The 26055-nt window shown below is 39.4% G+C and overlaps 1 protein-coding gene across 1 annotated transcript in view; it reads left to right on the forward strand.

Moving 5' to 3' along the window:
• ryr2a (ryanodine receptor 2a (cardiac)) overlaps positions 1-26055 on the forward strand; it is a 208275-nt gene that overhangs the window by 57284 nt on the left and 124936 nt on the right. The window contains exons 2-7 of the mRNA XM_038735834.1: positions 6069-6188; positions 8408-8512; positions 19250-19324; positions 19546-19624; positions 21207-21319; positions 24314-24413. Of these exons, the coding sequence (XP_038591762.1) occupies positions 6069-6188; positions 8408-8512; positions 19250-19324; positions 19546-19624; positions 21207-21319; positions 24314-24413 (592 nt within the window). The remainder of the gene's footprint in view (positions 1-6068; positions 6189-8407; positions 8513-19249; positions 19325-19545; positions 19625-21206; positions 21320-24313; positions 24414-26055) is intronic.

Raw genomic sequence — 26055 nt, forward strand, 5'->3', positions numbered from 1 at the left:
CTGCAGTGAGTAAATAATTGGGTGGATACTCTTGGGCACATGTGTATTTGAAAAGATATTGTTTATTGTTACAGAGGTAAATGTGACAATTAAAAGTGATGTGGAAATGGTAATATCACCCATCCTTAAGCCTTGTTAATATTAATTTATTGTTATGCATCATAATTTTTTTAATAACAGTATTGTAAATAAACTGGTGATCTGTAACTCAATGCAAATGATAATAAATAACAGTGGGCTGCAGTATTTTGTCAGAAAGAAGTGTCTCCCTCTTGGTTTTCCTCTTCTCTCTGCTTTTCTCAGATTACATCATCATTGACGCTTTCCCCTCCTCCACTCTATCTCTCTCTGTGTGCCAAGCTTTTAAACCCTCCTCCGCTGACCTGCCCACTGTCGGGATGCGTGTGTGTGTGTGTGTCTTCCAAATCCCTGACGGTCTATAACGTTGGATAGTTGAAATAGAACACACACAGTGCAGCAGTACTACTGACATACGCCAGTAAGATCAGGAAGCTGCAGAAATCATTCTGTTAGATTTTGACTGGTTTAATAGAATTGTTTGGGCTGTGACACAAATACAACTTAATGCTGCGGTTGGCAATTTATTTCATGTTTGGTTACATTTGTTGAAATTCTCTTTGCATCCTGACAGCAATCAGTAAATCAAATGCTCTGGCACAGTCTTTTGCTAGTTGCCTACCTCAGCTTAAATATATGAGCTAGCTCATTTAATATAAATGTTGGTGAAGAGCTGTATAGTGACTCACACCACATTATCACTGAATAGCTTTGATATTGTGATTTAGCATATCATCAGAATGGTCTAAATGTATCACATTCTCAAAATAATGAATTATGTTTATGTCAAATGCCACTTACATTCTGCCTGATATACACTATGTGCAACCCTCAGAAACCTTAAGTTAGTAACAGTGTTTTTTTAACTTTCCTAATATTTTGTTCTCTCACTTTAAATCTCTTTCTCTCCCTCTCTTTTGTGTCAGAGGAGGATTAATCATTGTGGTAGTGGCTTTCCCTGATCCTACTTGTCTACCTTTTGGATTACAAACAGACCTGGTAGCACTCTATCTGTCTCTATCCCTTGCTTCCAAGCCTGCACTGTGTTTCAGGAAGGTCATATTTAATGTTTCCTCTGACTGCTTCTGTTGAATAAGCTGTTGTGTAAGACGACATGTATTCAGCTTTGTGCTGCTTTTGAGTGTAGTCATGATGAGCACTGGCCGTGCACTCTAATGGGTTTTTGTGTGTGTGGATGGACATTTATGAATTTTTGTGGTTGTTTTTATGTTTGTGCGCGCATTGGTGTGTGTGTGTGTGTGTGTGTATTTGTGTCTGTGTGTATGACTGTATAGATAGACTATAGAAGACATGCTATTTATGTCGGTCTATTTCTGCGTGTGTGGGAAGAGGGCAGATGCAGCCTATTCTATCACTGTGGCTGATGTACACTGTGTGCGCACACACACACACACACACACACACACACACACACACACTTACGCATAGTTTTGTGCAAGCACTTATATATTCAGTCATAGGGTATGTTCATAAACAAACCTATCACACGCTTACACTAAACAAGGACTGAGGCTGCTCTGATCAAGGTCACCAATGATTTGCTGCTCACAGGTGATTCAGGCATGTGCTCTTTTTTAATTCTTCTTGACCTCAGCTCAGCTGTTGGCACTGTGGACCATGATGGCCCTGGATTGGTTTGTCTCCTATCTGTCAAACAGGTAATCTTCCGTGATCCTTGGAGAAGCCTCCTCCTCTCATGCTCCTCTATTTTGTGGGGTCCCCCAGGGGTCAATTTTGAGGCCACTGTTATTCACCATACATGCTACCCCTGGGAACAATCATTAAGACTTATAATATGAATTTCCATTTTTATGCAGATGACACCCAGTTGTATGTCCCATTAAGACCTGGTTCTTCCGATTTCTCTGGTTTTCTCTCTTGGCTCACTGAGATAAAAGCCTGGATGTCTAATAACTTCCTTCACTTAAATGACACAAAATCTGAAATAATTGTATTTACCCCCATTGGAACAATCAGTAGCTACCTCAAAAATCTCCTGTAGGCTCCTGCCTACATCTGTGATTTGATAACTCCCTACAAGCCTGGACCAGTGCCTGAGATCCTCTGGCTAGGGCTCTACTAATGGTCATTGTCTTGTCACTAAAGGTGAAACCCCCTGCCCAAGGATCTCAGGCAGGCAAACTCAGTGGCCTCTTTTAAATCTCTTCTCATATCTCACTTTTTATCGTATGACATTTTTATATACATTATATTATTGCTGTTATTGTATTATTTAATGCTGATTTTATCGTAAGTATCGATCATGTTTGTTTTACTGTACAGCACTTTGTAACAAGGTTCATTCTTCCCTTGCAATGTTCAAAACTAGGGCTGCAGCTAACGATGATTTTAGTATTCGAAGCTTCTATAGATTATTTCAACGATTCATCGATGCGTCGCTTAAGAAGTATTTTTGCTTGGCGGCGGCGGCTGTTGTCGTGCTGTTGTCGAGGTGACATAAGTTTCGTTTTACAGTGGACGGATGGTAACATTACAGAGCTCTTGTTTTCTTTGGCTTGAAATAATCCCATACTTTGGACACTTTCTTCTTTGTTCCTCGCTATTTTATCTCTCTTCCTCCACTTTGCCAACAGTGACATAATCACGTCGTGTTCACAGCATAAGCGTGATGTGCGACAGTAATAAATGTGTATAAGTATAATAAATAAGCGTGCTGTTTAGTTATATGGATTAAACGAAGCAAAGAATTTGCGTTGATGCATTTCATTAATCGATCTAATCGATGAATCGTTTCAGCCCTATTCAAAACCCTTCCAATAACACTCATTAATTGGAATTTTCCAGACTGCAGCAGAGGTGTGAGTAGTGAGGATGCTGACTCAGGGTTAGGGTTAGGTCCTGCAGGGTGTCAGTTTTTGCAAAACTCATTCTGCTTTTTGATGCTATAAATAAAGGGTGAGTGTGAGGATATATTAATATTTTTCAGCCATCCATCCATCGTCAACCGCTTATCCTGCGTACAGGGTCGCTATCCCAGCTGACATTGGGCGAAAGGCGGGGTACACCAGTACCATCGCCAGTCCATTGCAGGGCCTATTATCATTTTAAATATTTATTATTGCTAACGGATTAGACACAAGGCACAGACATCGCTGTCCTGTTGGGACATCAGATCAGAAAATGCCTCTCTTTGTCATCCTGGATGACATGGACAAAAGATGCATTTTGTTGTTGCATTGAGTTATTGGTATTTTCTGTGACACCTTCTGTACAATGTACAAGGTTTTTAGCAGCCTTACAGGTCCCTCAGTTTTGGCCTCCAAATAATAGTGGTGCTGTTTCTAATCTGGCAAGACTTTTGGCTTGTTTACAACCAGCATGGTTGTCTGACCCCTTAAACTGTTGCCCTGTTGGACCTATTCTACTTAAGAGTTTTTTTTATGCCTAAACCTAACCAAATCTTATTCATAGTGGCAGCAGATCAGGAAACATGAATAATCTTTTATAACAGTGTAACATTTAATGTTGTTGCAAATATAATAATATGACTTTTATTCAATAGCAATGAGAAACAATGTATTTTGTAGTTAGTTTGTTGTTCTGTCTGTCTTTCCCTGAGTCAATCTGTAGTGCCTGTTAAATGCAGCTTGAAGCAGGTCCACATTCACTTCAGTTAAATTGACTAAACTACAACCTAACACACACATGCTACAAATGTGCAATTACTACATGTTCCTAAGAACTACTGCCACTGATCTTCTATCAGGCCTTCCCTTTTCCATTGATTCTCTGCGTCTCGCTATCATTTTCTGTCTCTCTCCATAGAAGGCTGGACTACAAGCTGCTGACAGACACCAGACTTCTTCATGTAGGGAACTGTGTGTGTGTGTGTGTGTGTGTGTGTGTGTGTGTGCGTCAGCCGTTATAAATGTCACTACGGCATTATTCAAGATAATGGTAGCATAGTGCAAATCTCAGATGAGCAGGTTCTGGTGTGCGCGTGTATGTGGGTGCGAGCAGGAGGGACCGTATGTGCCAGACATTATAATTCATTAAGACATTATGCCAGTTATCAACAAATCTTACATGGCTCTGTGCTTGTGTGTGATGGTATTCCCTCAGCCCACACGTCTAGATAATTAAGCAGAACCACAGGGACTGATTAATTCCTGAGGCAGCTTATGACAACTACAGTACTCCCCAGATGCAACGGTATTACATTAAGTTATTTTCAGCTATATCTATAAAAATGCATTGTACTTGTGTGCGGTATAGTAGCAGAAGCCTGCGCATCCCTGCAATTCACCATCATCATCAAGCTGCAGCCTGAGAGAAACACTGCAGTACACAATTCACCAGAATTGTCCCCCTGGGAGAGGCCTTCCACTCGGTGACCATTTTCCATCCACATTGAGCCTGTTTGCACTTCTAATGGTACAGAGCCCTCATAAATGATGAAACAGCAAAGGAAGTCCTCATTCATGTTGATTTATTAGAGAAACTTTGGAACCTCCCACGGGTTGCAAAGTTTCAAAGGTCATAAAGAACCCATGGTTCGTATGAGTCATTATGCTCTGGCATTACTCTACGTTCCACCGATGCCACACCTTCTTTATGAATATATATGTAGATCCTAACTTGGGAAGGGACGTCTGAGTCTATCTAATCGACTGCTGTTTACACTGGATGCAGAAACACTTGATAATAAGATTGAAGCTTAGTAGGTGGGATTAAGAGTGATTCATTTTTGAATTATATTTATGAGTTATATCCATCAAAATATTGCAACATTTATTTAAATCAAATGTTTGTAAATCTGAATGCCAATTTAAATTTCGTACTTTTATCTCAAATATTAATAATTAATAATTATTTAATAATAGGGATTTTTTATTTTTTGATGTTTGATCTTTTCTTGACAATCAGGGTAATTTATTGACGCATCTGTCAAAATTTTGGTTCTTCAATTAAGTGTCTTACTTGTACGTTTAAGTCTTGTATGGCCTTTTAACTTTTGATACAATTTATATTTTGATGTGATCATTGTAAGTTTTTGCATACTGTCTTTGACTGTGGCCAATTTATGTTAAAATCTCCCAATAATGTAGTTTCACTGCGACAGATGAACAGTTAAAACAATACATTTATATCACAATAATTGCAAGTAGGATTGGACAGAACACCTCAGGCAGACGAGGTGAAATCGGTTTACATTCCCAATCAAGGCTGTATCCGTTTCCGTTGCTGTGTGTGGGTGTGGGCCCAAGCACTTTCATCTGTGTATCTCCAACAAAGCCTTATTTTATTTTATTTTTAATTTAGCCAAATATACCAAAGTTTCCCCAACTAAAACAATGTGGTAGTTACCAGGCAAGAAATTGTCCAATATACTGTATATGTTCTAGTCTGGTGATAGAGCTACGGAAACATGTTGGTTAGGGCGAGGTTATCGAGGTTCTATACCAGCCCTAAGAGTTTATAATAGAATAAACTGAAGATGAGAAATTCCGATATTTACATTTTCCTCAAACACCACAAAATGTGATAGCATAGCATCAATAGCATTCTACAAATTGATAGCATAGAACAGAACATAATTTGATTATATAACAGCAAAACATTTTCAGCAGTAGTCAATACACTGATAAATGAAAAAATATTACACGACACACTAAAGCAGACGTAATATTTATGTGTGTGTGTGTGTGCATAACTTTTTGTCTGTTTTATTATTACTGTGTAGGTTGTTCATACATTTGGGTTTCGGCTCTACTGTTGGTCAGATTTCAAATGTTTTGTTTGTAAATATCAATTTGCAAAAATGGTAAATGGTTTGTCATTGCTTTTCTAGTCTTCTGAATTTGAGGTTCATTTGTGAGTTCTAGTGAATTTCTACAAAGAAGTGCAGCTCTAAGCCCCCACCTACAATGAGCAACAGGAAATCTCCTTTTAGTGACTCTGGGTTCATGAATGTCTTGATCTATAACTATATATTTGTGTGTGTTTAGGATGATGAGGTGGTCCTACAGTGCTCAGCCACATTCCACAAGGAGCAACAGAAACTCTGTCTGGCTGCTGAAGGCTTCGGAAACAGACTCTGCTTCCTTGAATCCATCTCCAACTCCAAGGTACTGATCCTCTTATATACTCCTGTATGCCACATAAACAACAGAATGTTGAACAAGCAATCAGGTGACAGATTAAAGTAAAAACTTGATAAATGAGAGGATACATTAACATAAACAATGCAAACGTTCACTGAGTGTGAAGGGCGTACAGTAGCAAATGATCATCTATCATTTTATATCATTTTCATATTCATTAATGTAGCCACCAGATCTCAAACCAACAGAGCCCCTATGGGGGGTTTTGGACCCCCATAGGGGGACAGCGCTCTGCACCACCATCAAAACACCTAATGAGGGAATATGTTTTTGGTAGGATGGTAGGATTTCCTTTTCTTTGTCATATCGTACTACACCCATTGTGCCACCCATTCTGCCACAATAGAGGGAAATCAATATAAAGTACATGATGCAGCCACTTTGCATGTCACGTCACTTGTTTTCTTAGAACCTAAAAACATGGTTCATTTTCTCTGTTGTTTATGCTTAAAATTCAGAAAAAGCACACACATCAAGTGCAATACTATGTAGACAAACATGGCAGGTCCATAGACCATCATAAAAATCAGGTCATCTTTCATAGCCATGTTTAAAGACCTAAACAGTTTTGGCTTTATTGTTTAGGGAGGTCAAGTAGTCAATAGGCAACCTCTAACTGTTGAAATGACACAGGTTATGTGGGTAAGATGACATCATGTACAGTACATGTTCATCAGGCCTTCAGTTAGGTTGGAGTGGGAGGTTTGAGTGTACATACTCTGTAGGTTTCAACCTCAGTAATGATTAATTTTTTGTTTGAATTCAATTAAAAATGTTTATTTATTTAGTATTTATAATTTAGTATTTATTTATCCCCCAAAGGGAAATTTGAGAAACTTGAGTTTGCAATAACAAATAGACACAAACAGTTCATTCACATACAAAAACACTGAAAAATACATATATGATGATGTAAGAAAATAGTTGAAATACACAAAGGTTAATCACACTGGCCAATCTGCAGATGGCCAATAATATCCAACAGCACAAAGGTAGTCAAATTGGATGTAAATTTATCCATCCATAAACATCCAAATTGGATGTAAATTTATCCATCCATAAACCAGGCAAACTGACCCTTTCTTGTACTGCAGCTGTTCGAGTCTAATCACTTCTGGAAGAGCAAACTTACTTATATTTCTTTTTTATACCGGCAGGCTAAAACACATTCCTGATGGCATCAGTTTAAATTAGTCAAAGAAGACATGTGTAGTGTCCTGTATAATCTTATTTCTTTTTGCGGATGTGTTCAATATTAATCTGTACAAAAGATCTGTGGACAGGGTCTGAAGCTAACGTGTTTTAGCCATCTGAAAGAAGGCCCAGTGAAAAAAAAACAACACTATCAGTTGCTATATTTAGGATATTTTGAGCCCGTTACCTTGCCTTCAGACAGATCTTTCTTGAAACTAAATTTTTTCAACTGTAGGACATCCGTATTCTTTCGCAAGTCTGGTCACTCGTCTTCTCTTTTTGCGACTTGTTCAAATCTTGTATTTCATATCTTTGTATTACTTCATGGTTACACTATATTACATTGTTATTTTGTCTTTTTATGTTGTTATGAATATTACACACACGCACACATACACTGCATAAAAGTTTAAAATGCAGGAGCTTCTCATTTTTCAAAACTAGTTTGTAACATTCAGAACCAATCCAAGAAATCTGATCTTATCCCAATCCTGTTATTTAGTGACCATAGACTGGATAGAAGAAGTGGACGTAGTCATGGTGACGTCACTCGTTGGTTTGTGGACTGCAATTTTGTAGCCTTGAGTTTGGCCGATAGGGCGCCTACCAATTTTTTGCAACCAGCGGCACCAGACGTGACCATATTTGGATGAGACTGTGGAGCTAACGGCCGTGTGTGGAGCTAGCTAGCTTGCTTAGCTAGGTGCATCTGTAATTCAAGTTAACTGTCATTTTAACAGGGCTGATAAGTTTGTCTAGAGAACAGTCTTAAAACTAAATGTACTCACCAGAGAAAGTGAACAGCCAACTCCTAATACGCTTTTTCAACAGGGCTGGTTAAATTTACACAGAGCCGTGGGTACGAGTCACTCTAGCCTGATTGGTCGCCATGGCAACGACTTGTCAATCACAGATAATCCCTGCTGTAATCTAACTCTGTTGCTACAAAAGAATAGACTGTCCTGTATAAAAGTGTGTTCCTGTTTCAGAATGTGCCCCCAGATCTGTCCATCTGCACTTTTGTGTTGGAGCAGTCGCTGTCGGTACGGGCCCTTCAGGAGATGCTGGCCAACACAGAGGAGAAGGCTGAGGGGGTGAGTGTGAAGACACACACACAAATTAAAACACACACACACAATAAAACACACACATCAGGGAAGGGGAGATGAATGAATCAGGGCCTTCTTCAGGTGAGACTGAAAGAGAGACACCAGCCTGATGGAACTCAGAGGGGAAGGTGGTTGACACAGAACAGGGAGTGAGATTGCTCAGCGATCTGTTCCTTTTTGGCTAAAGTCAGCAGCATTCTTTCTCATGTCAGGTGGTTCCTTGCTAGCACTAATGCACAATTCAAAGCAGTGAAAAAGAGGCTGCCCATCAATTTTAATCAAGCAAGAGATTTCATTACACAGTGAGTTTCAACACTGCAGTTCCAAACAGCTCCTCAACAGTTGCATTAGACTGCTGGTCTGATCACCTTTGTGCAGCTGCTGTCCTTTCCTGAGTGCTTTAATTACAGATACTGGTTCAAATGTGATTATGTTTGACTGTATCCTCCCACACAAGAAGACAGCATCATACTCCATCAGTATACATTTGGTGAAGTTGATTATAAGTCAGTATTTTTATATTACAGTGCCATGCAGCATGGTCCCAATACACAGGGTCAAATACATAAGAGTACAAACATGAAGACACAATATTAATCCTGAGACAAATTCCTCGTATGTGTACACATACCTGGCAAAGAAAGCTGATTCTGATTCTGATATTAAATACACAAGATAAAGCATGTAAGTGTAAAAACAGAAAGAATGAAAAAATAATAAAGCCCCAACACGAATTCTAGGAGAGGCTGTAGTGAATGTAGTGTACTGAATGTGCTGGGAGCACGGTAGGCAAAAGCTTTGTATTATTGGTTATGACAAAAGTTTGACCAGGAGACCAGCACTGAGAGAGCGTACTGAGTATATGGTGTAATTAACTCAGCTCGGTAGGATGGTGCGAGTCCATGCAAGGCCTTAGAAGTTAAATAGAGGACCTTAAAGTCAGCTCTAGGTGGCACTGGTTCTATACTATTTGTTTTACTAGATTTTTTTTTTATCAGTTTGTTTTTGTGTAATATGAAATATACATATTGCAAACTCTGATAGAAAGTGTGGTATTGAATTATGTTTTATCAGTGTGGCAGTATGTCAGGAAAACAACGTGTCTGCCATCTACTACTGCCTAAAGAGTGCAGAGCCAGAGCCAGAGAGCAGACTTCAGATCAGCAGCCAGCTCAAAAATTAGAAGTGTAGAGTTTAAAAGACCAGGCAGGCAGGTTCCAAGAAAATATGGAAGATGCTTTCAAGTTGCATTATGGGTGTCGAAATGTGCTCCTCAGCTCCCCTCTGCCCCAGTTCACTTCTCCCCATGGCTGTCTAGAGTTTAGGGCCCTTTCTCATCCCGGACCCTCTCCACTCCCACTCGATAGTGGAGTGTATTCTGTTTGAAGTCACACTCAGAGCTGAATGATACACCTTTTCGTTAAGGTGTGAGGTAGAAGTATACAGCGGCAAGCTTTGGGACCAACTTCCCCGTCTATCTGGCGGAGTCAGGAACTGATGTACGTTTTTGTATTCATGGTTTTGTATCAGCGTCTTTTAGAAGCTGAACTTTTTTGTGGCTACATGCCGCGTTACATCATCAGTTTTTAGAACATAGCACAAATAATAATAATCATAATCATAATAACAAGCATAATAATATTATGATTATTATGAGCCATCATTAGTGTTCACTAGTTATGTCTTAAGTGATTTGCAGCGCTAGTTCTTTACATTTACAGTTGTGGATAAAACATGTACCTAAAATAAATAAAGGATTAAACAGAAATGCAGTTTTTGGGAAGCAGCTCTAATCCCCCAGCTCTTGCTTGTTTTTATAAGCTGCCTGTAAATATACAACACTTGAACACATCTACTGTTTTCTAGACTAGAGAAGAGGATATCCGATCCTAAATACAACATAACCTTTACGTTGTTAATGTCTGTATGACAATATTACATGCCTCTTAGTTTGAGCAGTTTGTACAGATAGTTGCACAGAACTTATATTTGCACAGAGCGTGTTCTATGATGGACACAATACTGCATTGCACATGGTCAGTAAGTCAGCATTAGTGCAGCCTCGCTGTTGAGGTTTTTATAACCCACTTCCCCTCCATGTCACATTAAGTGGCACTTAATGTGGGGGACCGTTCACATGGGCGTGTCAACGGAGTGGAAGTGGGAAGGCAGAAGGTGTTGGGGTGGTTTGAAAAAGGCTCTACGGCTGCGTCCGAAAATACTTTTTTGCTTAGGAAGGTTAGTAACTGAATGAAGTGACCCAGAAGTATTTCAGCGGCAACCATGATAAGAGCTGGTCGAATTCTCTAAAAACTAAGGAAAGAGCCTCAGTGCTTCCTTTTATATCTCCTTTAGCATAGGGTACACCGGACCATCCTTTATGAAAGGAAAGGAGAGAATGCCATCCCACAATTCCTTGTGGCGGCAACATTTAGAGCGATAAAATCCATTGACCACATTTAGCAAATTCCTTGCAATACAGAAGCACATTATGATTCTTGACTAAGACTCACAATTCCCTTCTTTATTTTGGTTTGTTTTCTTTTGGCTTTGCTGTAATCTAACTCTGTTTCAACACCGTTTTGTTTCTGATTGTTAAAATTAGAATCTTTTTAGAAATTGTCGACCATAACGGATAAAGGATGTTGATCAAGTTACCATTGGCTATTAAGCCTTTTCTCTCTTATGTCATAACTTGCTAATATGCGTAAGTCTTGAACTGTCAACAATAACTGAGACCCATGCCAGCTGTGTCACTGGTCTTGTAACGTGATCAAAGTGAGGATAATGTTGCAGCGTGTAGGATCACATTATGTATTGCCAGCCTTCAGCAATATAATATAATATTCATTTTACTTCAGTCACAGATGCCGACATCCTTGCCTTTATAAAGGCAGTGATCAAGCTACAGTCGACTGCCACATATTGATTTTCGATTATTGTTTTTTTTACTGGGCTTCGGGTAAAATCGTATTTGATTGCAGAGCTGCGCGCACCTTTGCTCCCTCTCTTTCTCGCCACAATTACTTTGTCATTCTGTGGGAAACACTGTGTTTACTGTTTACAATAATTGGGATTGATAAATTGATAAATATGGGTGGGCAGGAGGGTGAGTGTAAGCATGACTGGGAGGCTACCCTATAGCCTAGCCTTCTTACTATCTTGATTATGAAGCTAATAATCCACCGTTGTCCACCTTTAGATGGCCTGCATTAAAACAAGACGGGGCGCAGTGTCAAAGATGCGCTTTTTGTAGTCCATCTTCTCAACATTGTAGTTTCATCACGGCGAGCATGTCAGTAACATCCACCGTCGCATAATTACATTGCCTGGAAAAGAGCAGTCGGATTTTCTGAGCCCCGCGGTCCTCTTTTCTCCTTCACAGCTTGACCTCATGACGTTTTTCCATCGAGGTCAAGGAAAGGTGGTTAGGAAAGGAGATTTTTTTGACTTTTCCGACGCAGCCTACATCTCCATCAAATGCCCCAATGCCCCACCCATCCACACACCTACTCCTGTATCAGCAGTCACCTGAGCTTCCCCACCTGCAACTCATTCCCTAATCAGTGTTTCACTACTTATTAAATAGACTGTAGTTATTTGGTAACCACCAAAGCACTTTCAATCTCAACACTGATTATTTAGTTTTGATCTCTGGCAAGTCCCATCAGCCCTGATTTCATGACCACGCAAGAATCAGATGATGATTTATAGTTTTCATTGAAGTGGTAGATTTCAGCCACAGGGTTGTTGATTTCACATAAACATACTGGGAACTAAAACACGCAATGAAACAATTTACTTTATCTGAATTGTTTAAGTGAGCAGTATCGATCATGTGCAGTTTAAGAACAACTACACAGAGCTGCATGTGTAGCTTTGTGGTGGTGGAGGAGGATCTCAGAGAGGTGGGAGTCATGTTAAATTTCATCATGACTTGCAGTTTTTTTTAATGAAGTGAGGGGAGGGTTATTCATTTCTCCTTTCTCACTGGCAGCAGGCATCAAGACCAGAGCCATGAGACAGTGTGACACAAACAGACAGACACACACACACACACACACACACACACACACACACACACACACACACACACACACACACACTTACGCATAGTTTTGTCCAAGCACTTATATATTCAGTCATAGGGTATTAGGGTATGTTCATATACACAAACCTATCACACGCTTACATAGAACAACAAAACACACCTTAGAACACACACACACAAACACAAGGTATGTGTGTTAAAGAGCTAGTCTTTGTAGTTTTGATACACAAAAGGACTGATGAAAGTGCTGAGGAGAGATATGAGTATAGTAAGAAAGACTAATAATACACCCTGTGACTGAGAAGGTTCAGGTGTGTGTGTGTGTGTGTGTGGATCATTAGTAAGCCAGACATATTCCAAAAGTGGAAGGTGAAGCTTCAGCATCTACGTCATTTGCGTACATGACACATACATCATAGACCACTGGTTTGAGCCAGAGCGCAGCCAGAGTTTACAAGGCAGTTATAAATGATGTCATACCATTCATTCAATTTGCTTTAGATCACTGAGAACTTAATCACATTTAAATGTTAACACTGGCAGATGTGATATCATGCCCTGTGAATTGATTAATAGCCCTCACCCATACAGATCTCAGTGATCTTCAGTATGACCATATTTGCAGAAATCCCCAGAGTTGTCTAATTTCATTGTGATTTCACTGCCAGCTAATCTGCCATTGTCACAAGCACAAGAGGACCATATGGCCATTTCTACAGACCACTTACTGACAGCGTTGGGCAAGTTACTCAGAAACTGTAATAAGTTACTAGTTACTTATTACTCCTTAAAAAAGTAATAATTTTATTTTACTTATTACTGGGTGATAAAAGTAACTACTTACGTTACTCGTTACATTACTATATTTCTTTCACTACAACCCCCCTCCCCCCCAAACAAAGCAGTCTCTCCTGAGTTTTTAACTAATATCATATTCATAACAGCAGGGTAGCAGAGTAGCCTATGGTTTTTACAAAACATATAACGTTTCTTAACGCCACCGGCTGAAATAAAAAAATAAAGCAAGTAGGTCTGACCCCAAATAGTCTAGATAGATTTGAATAAATAAATTCAACGCTTTGATGGGTGACTGTCAATCTCACAGTCGAAGCTTCGCAGCTAAACAAGGATCATGCCATTTTGGCGATATGGGGGTGCTCAACGTCTGATTTTACATAGAACTGCCAGTTTTTTCCCAATAAGTTATTGTTAATGCTGTAAATAAATTTGTAAAAAGAAAAGAACTTTTAATAAATGTGTGTGAATAAATCCAAAATTGTAATCCTTGAGGAAATGGGGTCAGTGCACATGTGTAGGCGTAGCGTGTATGTAGGGCTGCACGATTAATCTAATCGCAATTGCAATCGCGATATCGTCATGTGCGATTACATAACCGCAAAAAGTGTGCAATTTAATAAAACAGAAAAACTGTGTAAACTCTCTTCTGTGTGTGCGTTGCAGTCTGCTCATTATCTCTGCCCACACCGGGCTCTCGCATGTGCCTCTACAAACAGATAAGCCTACGTGCAATGAGAAAAATGTTTTATGAGCAGTCTGCAAGTAGCCGAACTTTTAAGACAACGACCTACCGTAATCCCCGTCCCTACCCCGCCGCACCGAGAGAAATCCCGGTTTTCCTCTGTGACAGAGACAGAGCAACGTCGGCTGCAGCAGAAGCAGTAGGCTAAGACAGAAGAAAATTGGTAGAAGATAAGGAGGGCTTGGGTTTGGCTCGCTGGCCATTTAACGTTAGCTGTATCAGAGACGTCCTAGAAGGACTTTGGCTGTCTGGATGCCTTTTGTTGTTCAACATATTCAACATTTCACAGAGCCCACGTGCTTATCAGTCACTTTTCGTCAACCGACCAATAACAGCCTGGATGGGGCGGGACATTAAAAAAAAACTTGTTACACGTGTTACAGCAAATCATTAAATGTTGAACAATATGATAATTGAGCAGTTAGTACTTAGCATTAACAAATTAGAGACCAATGTAGAGCCTTTTGCTTGCACAAGGATTTAATGAATAAAAACAACCCACAGAAATGAAACAGCTGTAACTGGATATAACATTCAACTAGTGGTAAAAAAAGGTATCCTACTATGAAATTATAATGAATACAGTAATCACTATACTACAACACTGCAACACACATAAAAAGTGTAACGTTCAGTCAATAGTACAGTGTTGTACTATTGACTGAACGTTACACTTTTTAGTTAATGTAATAATATTATGCTACATACTAGATCCTCCACTGTTTACAATGTGGCAAAATCAGTATTTTTAGACTGGTGGCAAAACAAATGTCCTTATGTTTGGTTTTCTGTGTAAGTCATACATAATAAATAAATAAATGTAAAAAAGAATAAAGTAACTATCTGTCTTATCGGGTAACTTTGGTATTTTTCAACCTGGACCCTATTTTCCCATGAGTTAGTGTCTATCTCTGTAGGGATCCTTCCATAATGCTCAGCCACATAACAATGATCTGCGCCTGTCAGTGGCAAAAACAAGCACTTTTATGGACGTAGTTTGACGAGGTGCAATTGCCTTCAAGGATTACGTTGCAGTCCTGTTTCACTACTGCCAGCTGGAGCACTCTTGCTCAATACTGGACCGGTTTCAAAAAATGATGTCCCAATTAGTCATATAGACACCAATACATGGGAAAATAGGGTCCATAGTGAAAAATACCAAAGTGCCCTTTAAGATGGAAATTGATCGTAGGTTTGTTTCACAAATGAGGCCCCAGGCCTATCATAAACACTGAAAGTGAAGTCCAGAGGTAATAACACTGATAGTCTTTGTTTTTAACCTAAGTCTAAATTAATGTGAAGTTTTTGTGCCTCACATAAAGCCTCACATACTTTTGTAGCCTATCGCGTAGTCTTGCACATTATTTCTCTGTTTTATTTTTTATAAAGCCAGTGGAATCAGAAGCCTAGCTGAAGAACTTAACATAGTCGAATATATTTTATTTTAGTTACCCAGGGGAACAGCTAGTTCTCCCAGTGGAAGAGCAACAGCGCGCTGGTGTCCAGCCCACTTGAACCCTGCACACAATACCGGAAAGCCAGCTAGAGCTGTTTGTCTCTGCCAGCGCTTAAAAACAGCAGGCCGAACCACGGTTTTTGCATCATAAAGATGTCGAATAAAATATAATAATTCCCATTTAGGGAAGTTAAGTGCCGTTGCATTATATTATAAGATCAGTTTTTTCATCACTGTATCTGCTGTTTATCTGTTGTATTTGTTTATATGCCTTATAATCCTTCATTTATTCATTTATTAGGTATTTAGCTATGGACAAATACCCTCATTTAATCTGAAAGAAGTTGTCTGGGTGTTTTCTTTGAAGCTGAAGTCACTCACAATGATCGACCGATTCATTTGGGGGAGATATATATATAAAAAACAGGATGATGTCACAGTGGCGTCTAATCGTCAAAGACATTTCTCATCTTTACTCTACACATGGCAAAAGAATCTTATTATAAAATAGGTTTCCAAATCAAACCAAATCTGTATATGGAGGGAAATTAAAGTACAAGACCACTAAGCTCTCATAACCTCCTCATCCAACAGTCTGTTAGATAGTGTTTTTATGTATTTTCTGTAAAATGACTATGGCAACTTACTTTTTCCTCCTCTCTCTCATTTCCACACAGCATGTAGATGTGCAAATATGGGTAGGTGTGCCTCCACTCGCTGTCTGTGTTTGTCATGGTTGTCACATCCTTGTTGGTTATTACAGTTACAGCATCAACAGTATGACCGGAGGTGCCATACACACACTCGTGGTTTTGTTATCTATTTACTGTCAGCCTGTTGGAGGTGATGTTGGAGATTTTAGATATGACTTTATCAATGTGGATCCTCTGTATTGAAAAAGATACAAGCTGACATGGAGGCAGGCACATTTACTCACAAGCATGTGCACACACACAGACATCCACTACACACACACACACACACACACACACACACACACAAACTGAATGCATGTATTAAGTCTGATATTTTGCTAGTTGTAAAATCTGTAAGCATTTTCACATCTATAAGACAATTGTTGGCAGCCATAACAAAAAGGCATCATATTGTCGTAAACCACTGTGTGAGTCCTATTCTTATTTTTAGCTCAGTTTATCTCGATTTGTTTTACATTGAGCGTAAGGTACTTTATTATCTGTATTGAAAAGTGCTATATATATATAAAGCTATTGATTGAAATTGAAGTGGATTGAATTGAAGGGGGACCCACTGTGTCAGACTTTGAAAACTCCTCCTCTGAGCTATAGAACTCTATTGTTGTCCAGAAACTATTAAAACCCATCAGTGAGCCTCACTGTTGCACCTGTGCCTTCATCACCATGAACACACACGCTGTGGTTTTGTGGGGTTGGCTTTTGCATGAGAATGGTTGACAATAAGAAAAATAAAGATTAACTCTAATCATAGTCTTTAATATATTTTATATGTTAAAGGATCATTTAGGATTTTTTAACATGGGGTGAGGTAGCAATGGTGCAGTGGATAATACACATGCCTTTAATGTGGGAGACCCAGGTTTGATTCCCACTACAAATATTTACCAATGTGTCCCTGGGCAAGACACTTAAACCCTAGTTGCTCCAGAGGCCTGTGACCTCTGACATACTGTATAGCAATTGTAAGTTGCTTTGGATAAAAGCGTCAGCTGGTGAGTAAATTTAAACCTGGAAAATATGTGAACCTTATTTTCACATATTTTGGTGACTAGTGCAATAGATGCTTCAGTCAGCAGTCGTGAACCTGCTGCAGTGGATTCAAAGTATTCCTTGGGTGAAATTGCACCCGCCAAAATGATGTCCATAAAAAGTGCTGCTTTTTGCCACTGACATCTCAGAGTGTTACACCAGGTGTCTGACATCATCATGGAAAGGATCCCTATGAGTAACTCCTGGTGACACCCTTTGTTTTCAACCAGAAACAGAAGTCTCGCTCAAGGACAATTCTCGCTCTAAAGTCTTGTGAGAGGCAAGCTGTTGCAAGAAATGCCTGTGGAGTCAGAGTTGGAGAAAGGAGTTTGTTGTGTAGGAGTAACATTAGGAAATAAAGTCTTGCTAGCAGTTCCTCTGTGTACACAACAAACTCCTCTCCCTCAAAGAACTAGTCCCCACAATAGTTTGAATTGAAGAAGCCTTTTGGACAAACTGTGAAATATCTTCAATTAAAACAAGTGTTTAAGGTGCAGCTGTAGCACGTGAACTACACTATGATCTTCTGACCAGTGGGTTTAGGAAAACTGTCATTAATCCAACTTAACTTGCACACTTTTAAATATCCTATACTATGGCCCTATCTTTCCTCTGGTAGCCTGACCAAAATGTAGCAAAATTGGGTTCTATTGAGCCTTAGTGGCACTCTTCACTTAACTTGAATAGGTATGTGGCTGGGGTGTTGTAGGACAATCTTAGAATGCCAACTACAGGAACTACTTCGCAGATATTTAAGGCCTCAGTATACTTCAAACAAACTAGTGTGCATGACATATCGTTTGACTATGTCTAATGGCAAATGTATGAAGAGAAATCTTGTCTCAACATTGTAGTCAAATGTGTGTTTCATGATTTACAAATAAAAACAGGATTTGCAAATATGTATGATGATTTGTAAGATTTTCATTTATGGCCAGACACCCGGCTATCCACAAGCACTTTAATGCAACATGTGTTTGTGGACCGGAGACTGTGAAAAGAGTCAGACTCAGACTCTGCTAAGTGATCCAACAAGCACTTAATTTCAAGCATACAGAGGCCTTAAGCAGGCATCCTAGCACATCTGTTGTGGTAGACCAGATGTCCGGTTGGCCCACTTCCAGCCGCTTCCTGAGTTATGGATTTAGAATTCAGACTGGTCTTTAGTTATTCACTATTCAGTCGAGGTGTATGGACCTTAGTTGTTACTCTGTGAAGAGACTACAGAAAACAACGTCTTTCTCCCCTAATGAGTAGATGGAAATACCTGATGCCGTACTGGCACAAACATCTGTACATGCTACTGTTCTATTCTATCTATCTTATGATATCCTACTGTTAAACGTCTAGTATACACACCAAACGTCATGTGAAATTATGGCCAATTTATGCACATAGCTGTACATGAGGCCTGCATCACAATTCAAAGGATTCACACACATTTTCAATCCTTTTGCAGGTTGGTTCAGGGTGTCGTAGTAAAATGCAGCTGTTTCTGTCCGTTCAGGTTTAATTAACTCTGGAAGGCCAAATCATGATCAGGATTATTATTTCATATTAGGTTGTATATTGTTATATTGATATCTGAACTTCTACACAGAGTACCTGTAATGTCTGATAAAGGGATGGGTGGATGACATTACAGTTTAGCTTACTTACTTGATTTTTAGTATTTTGACTCAGGTAACATGCTTTTCCTTTAAATTTACAGATAAAGCATTGCAGAAGCAAATGATAGAGCTGGCCACTCCCTCTCTTCCTGTCTGCATCTTTTTTGTTGGACTTTCTGTCTGTACTGTTTATTGATATGTGTTTAGCTGTTCCTCCTTCTCTCTCTCTCTCTCTCTCTCTCTCTCTCTCTCAGTGACTTTCTGTCTTTTGTAACTCTGCTAATTTTTCTATCTCTCTTTTGTCCATGTCTCTCTGTCAGACGGCCCAGGGGGGCGGTCATCGCACCTTACTGTACGGTCACGCTGTCCTGCTGCGACACTCCTACAGTGGAATGGTCAGTGAGCGCGCGCATACACACACACACACAAATCAACACACACCACAATAACAACTATAACCAAAAACTATAGGCTTGCCATTATTATTGAAGGAAGATTCTGCCTCTACAGAAATCAGTCCCATCAAATAGGATGATGTAGAACTACTTCACTCTAGTTGGGAGATGATGTAGTTTATCAGATGGATTGATCCAATGAATTGGGTTTCTCTCTGTAGTACCTGTGCTGTCTGTCCACCTCCCGCTCATCCACAGACAAACTGGCTTTTGATGTTGGACTACAGGAAGATACCACAGGTGGGACATTATCACATAGTTTTAATTGTGTTTGCTCTGTGTCTGCTGGTGTGTAAATAAATAACTGTTGGCAAAAGCATCACCCATATTATTGTTTATAAGGTCATAATATGTGCATGTGTGATGTTTAACTTGTTGATCAATGCAGCTTTTGGATTGTGGAGATCCCAAAGTTACTTTAGATACTAAATATGTCTATTTAGTCTATTTTTTTGCTAAAATCAAATTAAAGATTTTGAACAAGCTGGTGGAAATGATAAAGTCAGACAGCGTGGTATACTGTAAAATGATTTAACCACAAAGCTAATAATGCAGATTGGGCCCAGGTTTGCATTAGTGTGATTACAGTGATTGAGTTGGCTTCATCCTGGTCCAGGTTGGTATCTGAAGCTGCCCCTTTTGGAATAAATCTCTGGACTGGACTTGCTGCTTCTCTGCAGTGGTTTTCACTTTAGAACAAAGTCAGAACAATAAGCCACTGCAAATGCACTGTTTGCTCTTGTTCTTGACCTGCTTCTGTAAAAATGATGCAAATTACAGTACAAGCAGAACAGCTGCAAAACAAATCTAGGCTACCAAAATGGTCCGCAGGCTGAGGTGATACACTAGGTAGTAATACAGGACTTGCTATGTGAGTCAAGGTCACGTTTCTGCTTTGTATGGAAGTTTTTATTGGGCTTTATAAAACAATCCACAAATGTGTACCACAATCCACACATTTTCCACTATCCACAAACATGTATGTTTACATTTATGTTGTGTAAAATAATCTCTGCAAAAAAAGTGAGTGATTTGTACATGTGAAATGGGTTTTGCACATTGTTTCTTGTCAATTTGTAGGCCACGTTCCATTTGTGACTATTTATTTGTCCAATGTGTACCGTTGAAATCTGTAGAAAAAATCCACAAATATGAGAGACAATTTACTAGCTACGCTGGCAGGTGGGGACATCCCCTCATGTGGGTTGATGGGATTACCACTACCTAGCATCATCTTCATCCATAGGAGACAACAAAACCTGTTTCAGATGTACAAATTGCTCCTTATTCTTGTGAATATGATTTTACACAACAAAAATTTAAATACATCTTAAAAAATTTCAATATCATGGAAATGTTCATTTGAATTTCACTGAACTACACTGACAGACAAAAGGCTCAGGAAACCTTTGCAGGTGTTTGTGTAAATTAGCTGATTAGAGCTCTTCTCAGGACGACATTTCTGTATTATAAATTCCTTATTCTAAAATTCTATAATATTTTGAGATATGATCTAGATATTGAGAGATGTGATTTCATGAACTGTAAGCTGATCAAGATTAAAACAAAAACAAAAGGCTTGAAATTTTCCACTTTATGTGTAATGAATCTGTAACAAGTTTCACTTTTTGAATTAAATTACGGAAAAACATTAACTTTTCCACAACATAAAAATTTTTTGAGACGCACCTGTACATGTTTGTGGATATTTGTAGAAAATTGTCCTCTGTGAGTTACAAATAATTAAGTCCAATTTAAACATCCATACTTTTCAGCTGATGTTTGCTTGGAGTGTGTGTTCTTATTTTGTGTGTGCATGTAGGCGAGGCATGCTGGTGGACCATCCATCCAGCATCGAAGCAGCGTTCAGAGGGAGAGAAGGTTAGAGTCGGAGACGATCTCATCCTGGTCAGCGTCTCCTCTGAAAGATATCTGGTCAGTAGCAGCTCTGTGTGGGATCATGTGTGAGGAGAGGGGGCTCAAATCTGCACTTTCACTTTGTTCCTTTATTTCTTTCCTTGTTATTTTCTTTCACTCTGTTATTCCTCTCTATAATAACAATATAACAAATGTTCAATAAATGTTTGATTTTATTCACTTGAATCATACATGAATTAGGACTTTTTCTTATTAAGATGTTTATTCTGTTGAGGAAAAAGGACTGCAAAAGGTTTTACTTAATTTTACTAAAGATATTTGTTGACAGAGATTTTATCATAAATATTTTGAATGTTCTGTCTCAGATTTGTGAAGTGTTCCACTGTTTGGCATCAAGTGTTGACCATAAAGAAAAGTTTAAACCACAATTAACCATCAGGTTTCTTCAACTTTCACTCAGGAGCAAAAATCTTCCTTTAAACTCAAAAGAAAAAACTATTTGATACTTGATCGTGATAATTATCAATATCGAAAGATATGAATATTTTTATCGTGATAAAATTTTTGGCCATATCGTCCAGCACCACTATGTACTGTATGTATATATCAACCAGTCGATGCAGTTGGCCGCCCATCCTGAGTCTAGGTCTGCTCAAGGTTTTGGGAATTGTTGAATATGTAGCATGACTACTTTTGATCTAATAAATTTATGAGAATTAATACCAAATTATTAATTAATTAATAAATATTCAGAAAATATTAATTCATAAATCTCTCGTGGGGCACCACCCCAGATTCCGTTCGCCCAGGGTCTCGGGATTCCCTGAGTATGGCTAATAATTAGACAATTATTCAATTAGTTAACAATCGCTCAATTATCTTAAATCAGTCAGTTAGTCTCATATTGAAGGGGCAAATTCTCGTGACAGGGACTTGGAGATAGGCAATACACACACAATTCCATTGATTACGGTGAGATTTATTAACTAACTAAGGTGAATATGAATGCAGTTACATATACATCAATGAAATAACAATGGCTAAACAATGAGAATGTGGGTTCTATTGTGGGAGAATTTGATTCACACGGGCAGCTAATGAACGCAAGCTATGAGTTTAAGGACTAAAGATAATGGATTAACAGACTATTGGACATCACTGATCACAGAATGCAGGGTTTTGGTCTTACTGCATGTCGTTTCTCCCAGCTGGGTTGCTGTTAACGGCCTCACACTTTTCTTTAACTTTAATGTCTAATCAAAAAAATCTATTTGCGCGTATTGTAATCAAATATCTACCCACATTCAAACCTTAGTTGTCAAACGGTTGTACCGTTCTTAGTTTTAAGCACTTGATGAAAAGGAAAACAATTGTCAATAGTTAGACCTTAAAAGGTTAGCATTTCATAGGAATCACATCACATGAGAGGAACTTAACTAGCTTTCTGGATATATTGGCTGTTACACGTTCTTAGAGAATATAAGCAAGATACACGGATGGCATTAGATTATGGGCAGGTAAATACAGAGTGACATTTATACATTAAACGGCATTTCAGACGATGGCATGTAATACTTATTTTGTCCACTTGGGTGAGCTCGGGTAACATGAGGATAGCTTTGATTCACCTAAAACAATCTCTTGCTCAGGAGCTGGGGTATTTAGTTATTTAACCTTAAATTCGAGCTTGAAAATTGCTCGAGTAGTATAGGATGACATTTCTTTATCATCATTTCTAAAGGAAGTGTCATAAAGTATTGGGAGCAAGGCATTGGTTACAACATAAAATGAATAAAGGTCAGGGATCCTTGCTGAAAATTAAAACACTGCAAAATTGACTTATTTAGATTCTTTTCAACAACAAATAACACCAACATGGTAACATAACTACTCAAATGGAGTGGAGAGACCTAGTCAAGTAACTAAAAGATTTAATTAAACCAAGTAATGCTTTGAGTTTTGAGGAGACAGTACTCTTTCTTTACACAAAGAAGTTCAGGGCTGTGCCTCTGGTGTCCTGGAGTTTCTCACGCCTGGGCGTAAAGAGGAGAATATCCTTTGATGTGAGGTAATTAAACAAAGAGGAAGGTCAGTTGCCATGGTTATGTGTGTGTGGGGGGCAGTTTAGGGTTTCCTGCCCTCTCTTACGAAGAGTTCCGCTAATCGCTGGTGAGTGTTTCTTTGTCATTTTAACAGTCAGGCACCGAGGCTTATCTCGGCTGCTGCCAAAGGTGGCCAGTTTTACGATCAACTGCCCAGAAATAGCACTTAGGGAAAGCAACCTTTCAACCCCCATCCTTTGGGGTCTCTTCAGCCATCTGTTGAGGGTGAGATAACCCCCTCCTTTTCTTTCTCCCAGGGAGAGAGAAAGAATTTGGAGTAGTCCAAAATTATTTAATATAAAATGCACAAATCCACACTGTTTGTACACTACAGATATTACAATGAGTATGTCCCAGAGCTGTTCTAGATGAAAAGTACAATGAGATAACTTCTGTAATGAACTGGATCTATTTAAATAAAATTGAATTGAACTAAATTATATAATGAATGCCACAAGCCAAACATTTCTGTCTCACAATAAAGTTGTTCTTAATATTACAAATGTAGTTTTGACATAGACACTATATACAAGTTCTCCTGATCATGGTACTATAGCAACTATCTAACGTTCTAAACATCCTTATAAAATTAGCCACATTCTGCAACTTCAATCCATGTGTAGGCTTGATTTCATGATCTGCATCTTATCCAAATCTAGGGTCTCAGGACAGAGGGTGTAGTATGCTGTACAAACTGTAAAGCCCCTTGAGACAAATTTGTGAAATTGGACTATGTAATTAAAAATTGACATAGGCTAAGGACTGAAGACCAATAGCGTGGTCTGATGCATGGGAGCACTCTCGATGGTTATAGACCATGCCTGCCCTTCAGAATTGCTAAATACAGGATTACAGTTCTGGAACATGCAGGTAGGAATCATTGTGTTGGTGGTGTTGTGTATTTCAGTCTGGTGGTTTTCATTTGGCTCTTATGTCTCTCTTCCTGCAGCATCTGTCCTATGGAAATGGCAGTCTCCATGTAGATGCAGCGTTCCAGCAGACACTGTGGAGTGTGGCTCCCATCTGTTCTGGCAGTGAAGTAGCACAAGGTACACCTGTTTATGTTTCTTTGTGTCTCTCTTTTTTCCACCCATAACTCTTTCTTTCTTGCTTGGTGCTTATATTGTGCTTTGTGCTATCTTATCTTCACACTTCTGTGTTCACTAGTGTACATCAACAGCACAGCCAAAAAATAAAGCTGTTTCTTTCATCTTCATATTGAGTTTTGAGGGGGAGCAGGAGGAAAGAGGACACACAGTAGTCCAACGCAAGTTCCTCAAAGAGATGCAAATAACAGTAATGGTATGAGTTTTACTGCAAATACCAATACAAATGAATCAAAGTAACAAAAAAGACACCAATAATAATAATACTAATAATAATAATAATAGTAGCAGTAGGTGTCGAGTAGGAACGTGGGGGCAGTAAGTGGGTGGCTTGCATCTATAGATCCAGACTCTACAGCTCTGGAGCTAGGCAACACCTGCAGAACAAACAGAAGGAGAGGAGAGGGATGAGAGAGCACAAAACTACAGGAGAGGGAAGAAGTCGAGTTAGCAACATGTATTAATGGGATAAGAATGCATACAGATGGAGAGGAGGAGAGAGGAGCTCAGTGCATCATGGGAATTCTCTCAGCAGTCTAGTTGGTGTTTTCCTCTATTGCTTCCTGTTGTCCCGTTCTCTTGCATGTGCTGTCCTTTCTCTGTGGTGTCTGTTTGTGTGATGTTTCTGCCCCCCATCCCCATTTCTGCCCCCTGTCTGCCCAGTGACAAATTAATACATAATACAATATAATAAAGAAGACAAAGGAGTATATTTTCTCTTGTTAAAGCAAATCTGGCACAACATGGAATCCCACTCCTCATACTGTACACCAGGCTGCTTAGCAGGATGGGTTAAAAAAAAAAAAAAGTGGAGATGGTATCTGCCTCGGCGGCACAGTGGTGCAGTGGTTAGCACTGTTCCCTCACAGCAGAAGGTCGTGGTTTCAAACCCCGGCTGCCCCGGCCTTTCTGTGTGGAGTTTGCATGATCTCCCGGTGTCCGCGTGGGTTCTCTCCGGGTGCTCTGGCTTCCTCCCACCATCCAAAGACATGCAGGGTAGGTTAATTGGTGTCTCCAAAATTGTCCCTAGGTGTGAGTGGTTGTTTGTGTATGTGTGGCCCTGCGACTGGCGACCTGTCCAGGGTGTACCCCAGGGTTTCGCCCAATGTAAGCTGGGATTAGCTCCAGCCCCCCGCGACCCTGTACGCAGGATAAGCGGTTGACGATGGATGATTCCACAGGAGAGGAGCATAATAGCTGAACGCTCTGGCTCCCATTCTACTTTTGGAGACTAGGAACCACAAGTAACCCTGCATTCTGGGAGAGCAGTGTTCTAGTGGGGTAATAAGGTACTATGAGCTGTTGAAGATGAGATGGTGCCTGACCATTAAAGGATATGTAGGTAAGGAGAAGGATTTGAATTCTGGATTTTACAGGGAGCCAGTGCAGAGAAGCTAATACAGGAGAAAGATGATCTCTTTTCCTGGTCAGTACGTGTGCAGCAGCATTCTGGATCAGCTCGAGAGTCTTAAGGGACTTATTCAGGCAGCCTAGAAATTACAAATGTGTGGACTAGTTTTTCTGCATCATTTTAGCACAGGATGTTTCTGAGATTTGCAATATTATCTAGGTGGAAAATAGTTGG

This window comes from Micropterus salmoides, unplaced genomic scaffold (genome assembly GCF_014851395.1).
Source record: "Micropterus salmoides isolate LMB-PRFRI ecotype aquatic unplaced genomic scaffold, ASM1485139v1 Ms_hic_scaffold_21, whole genome shotgun sequence".
Lineage (NCBI taxonomy): Eukaryota > Metazoa > Chordata > Actinopteri > Centrarchiformes > Centrarchidae > Micropterus > Micropterus salmoides.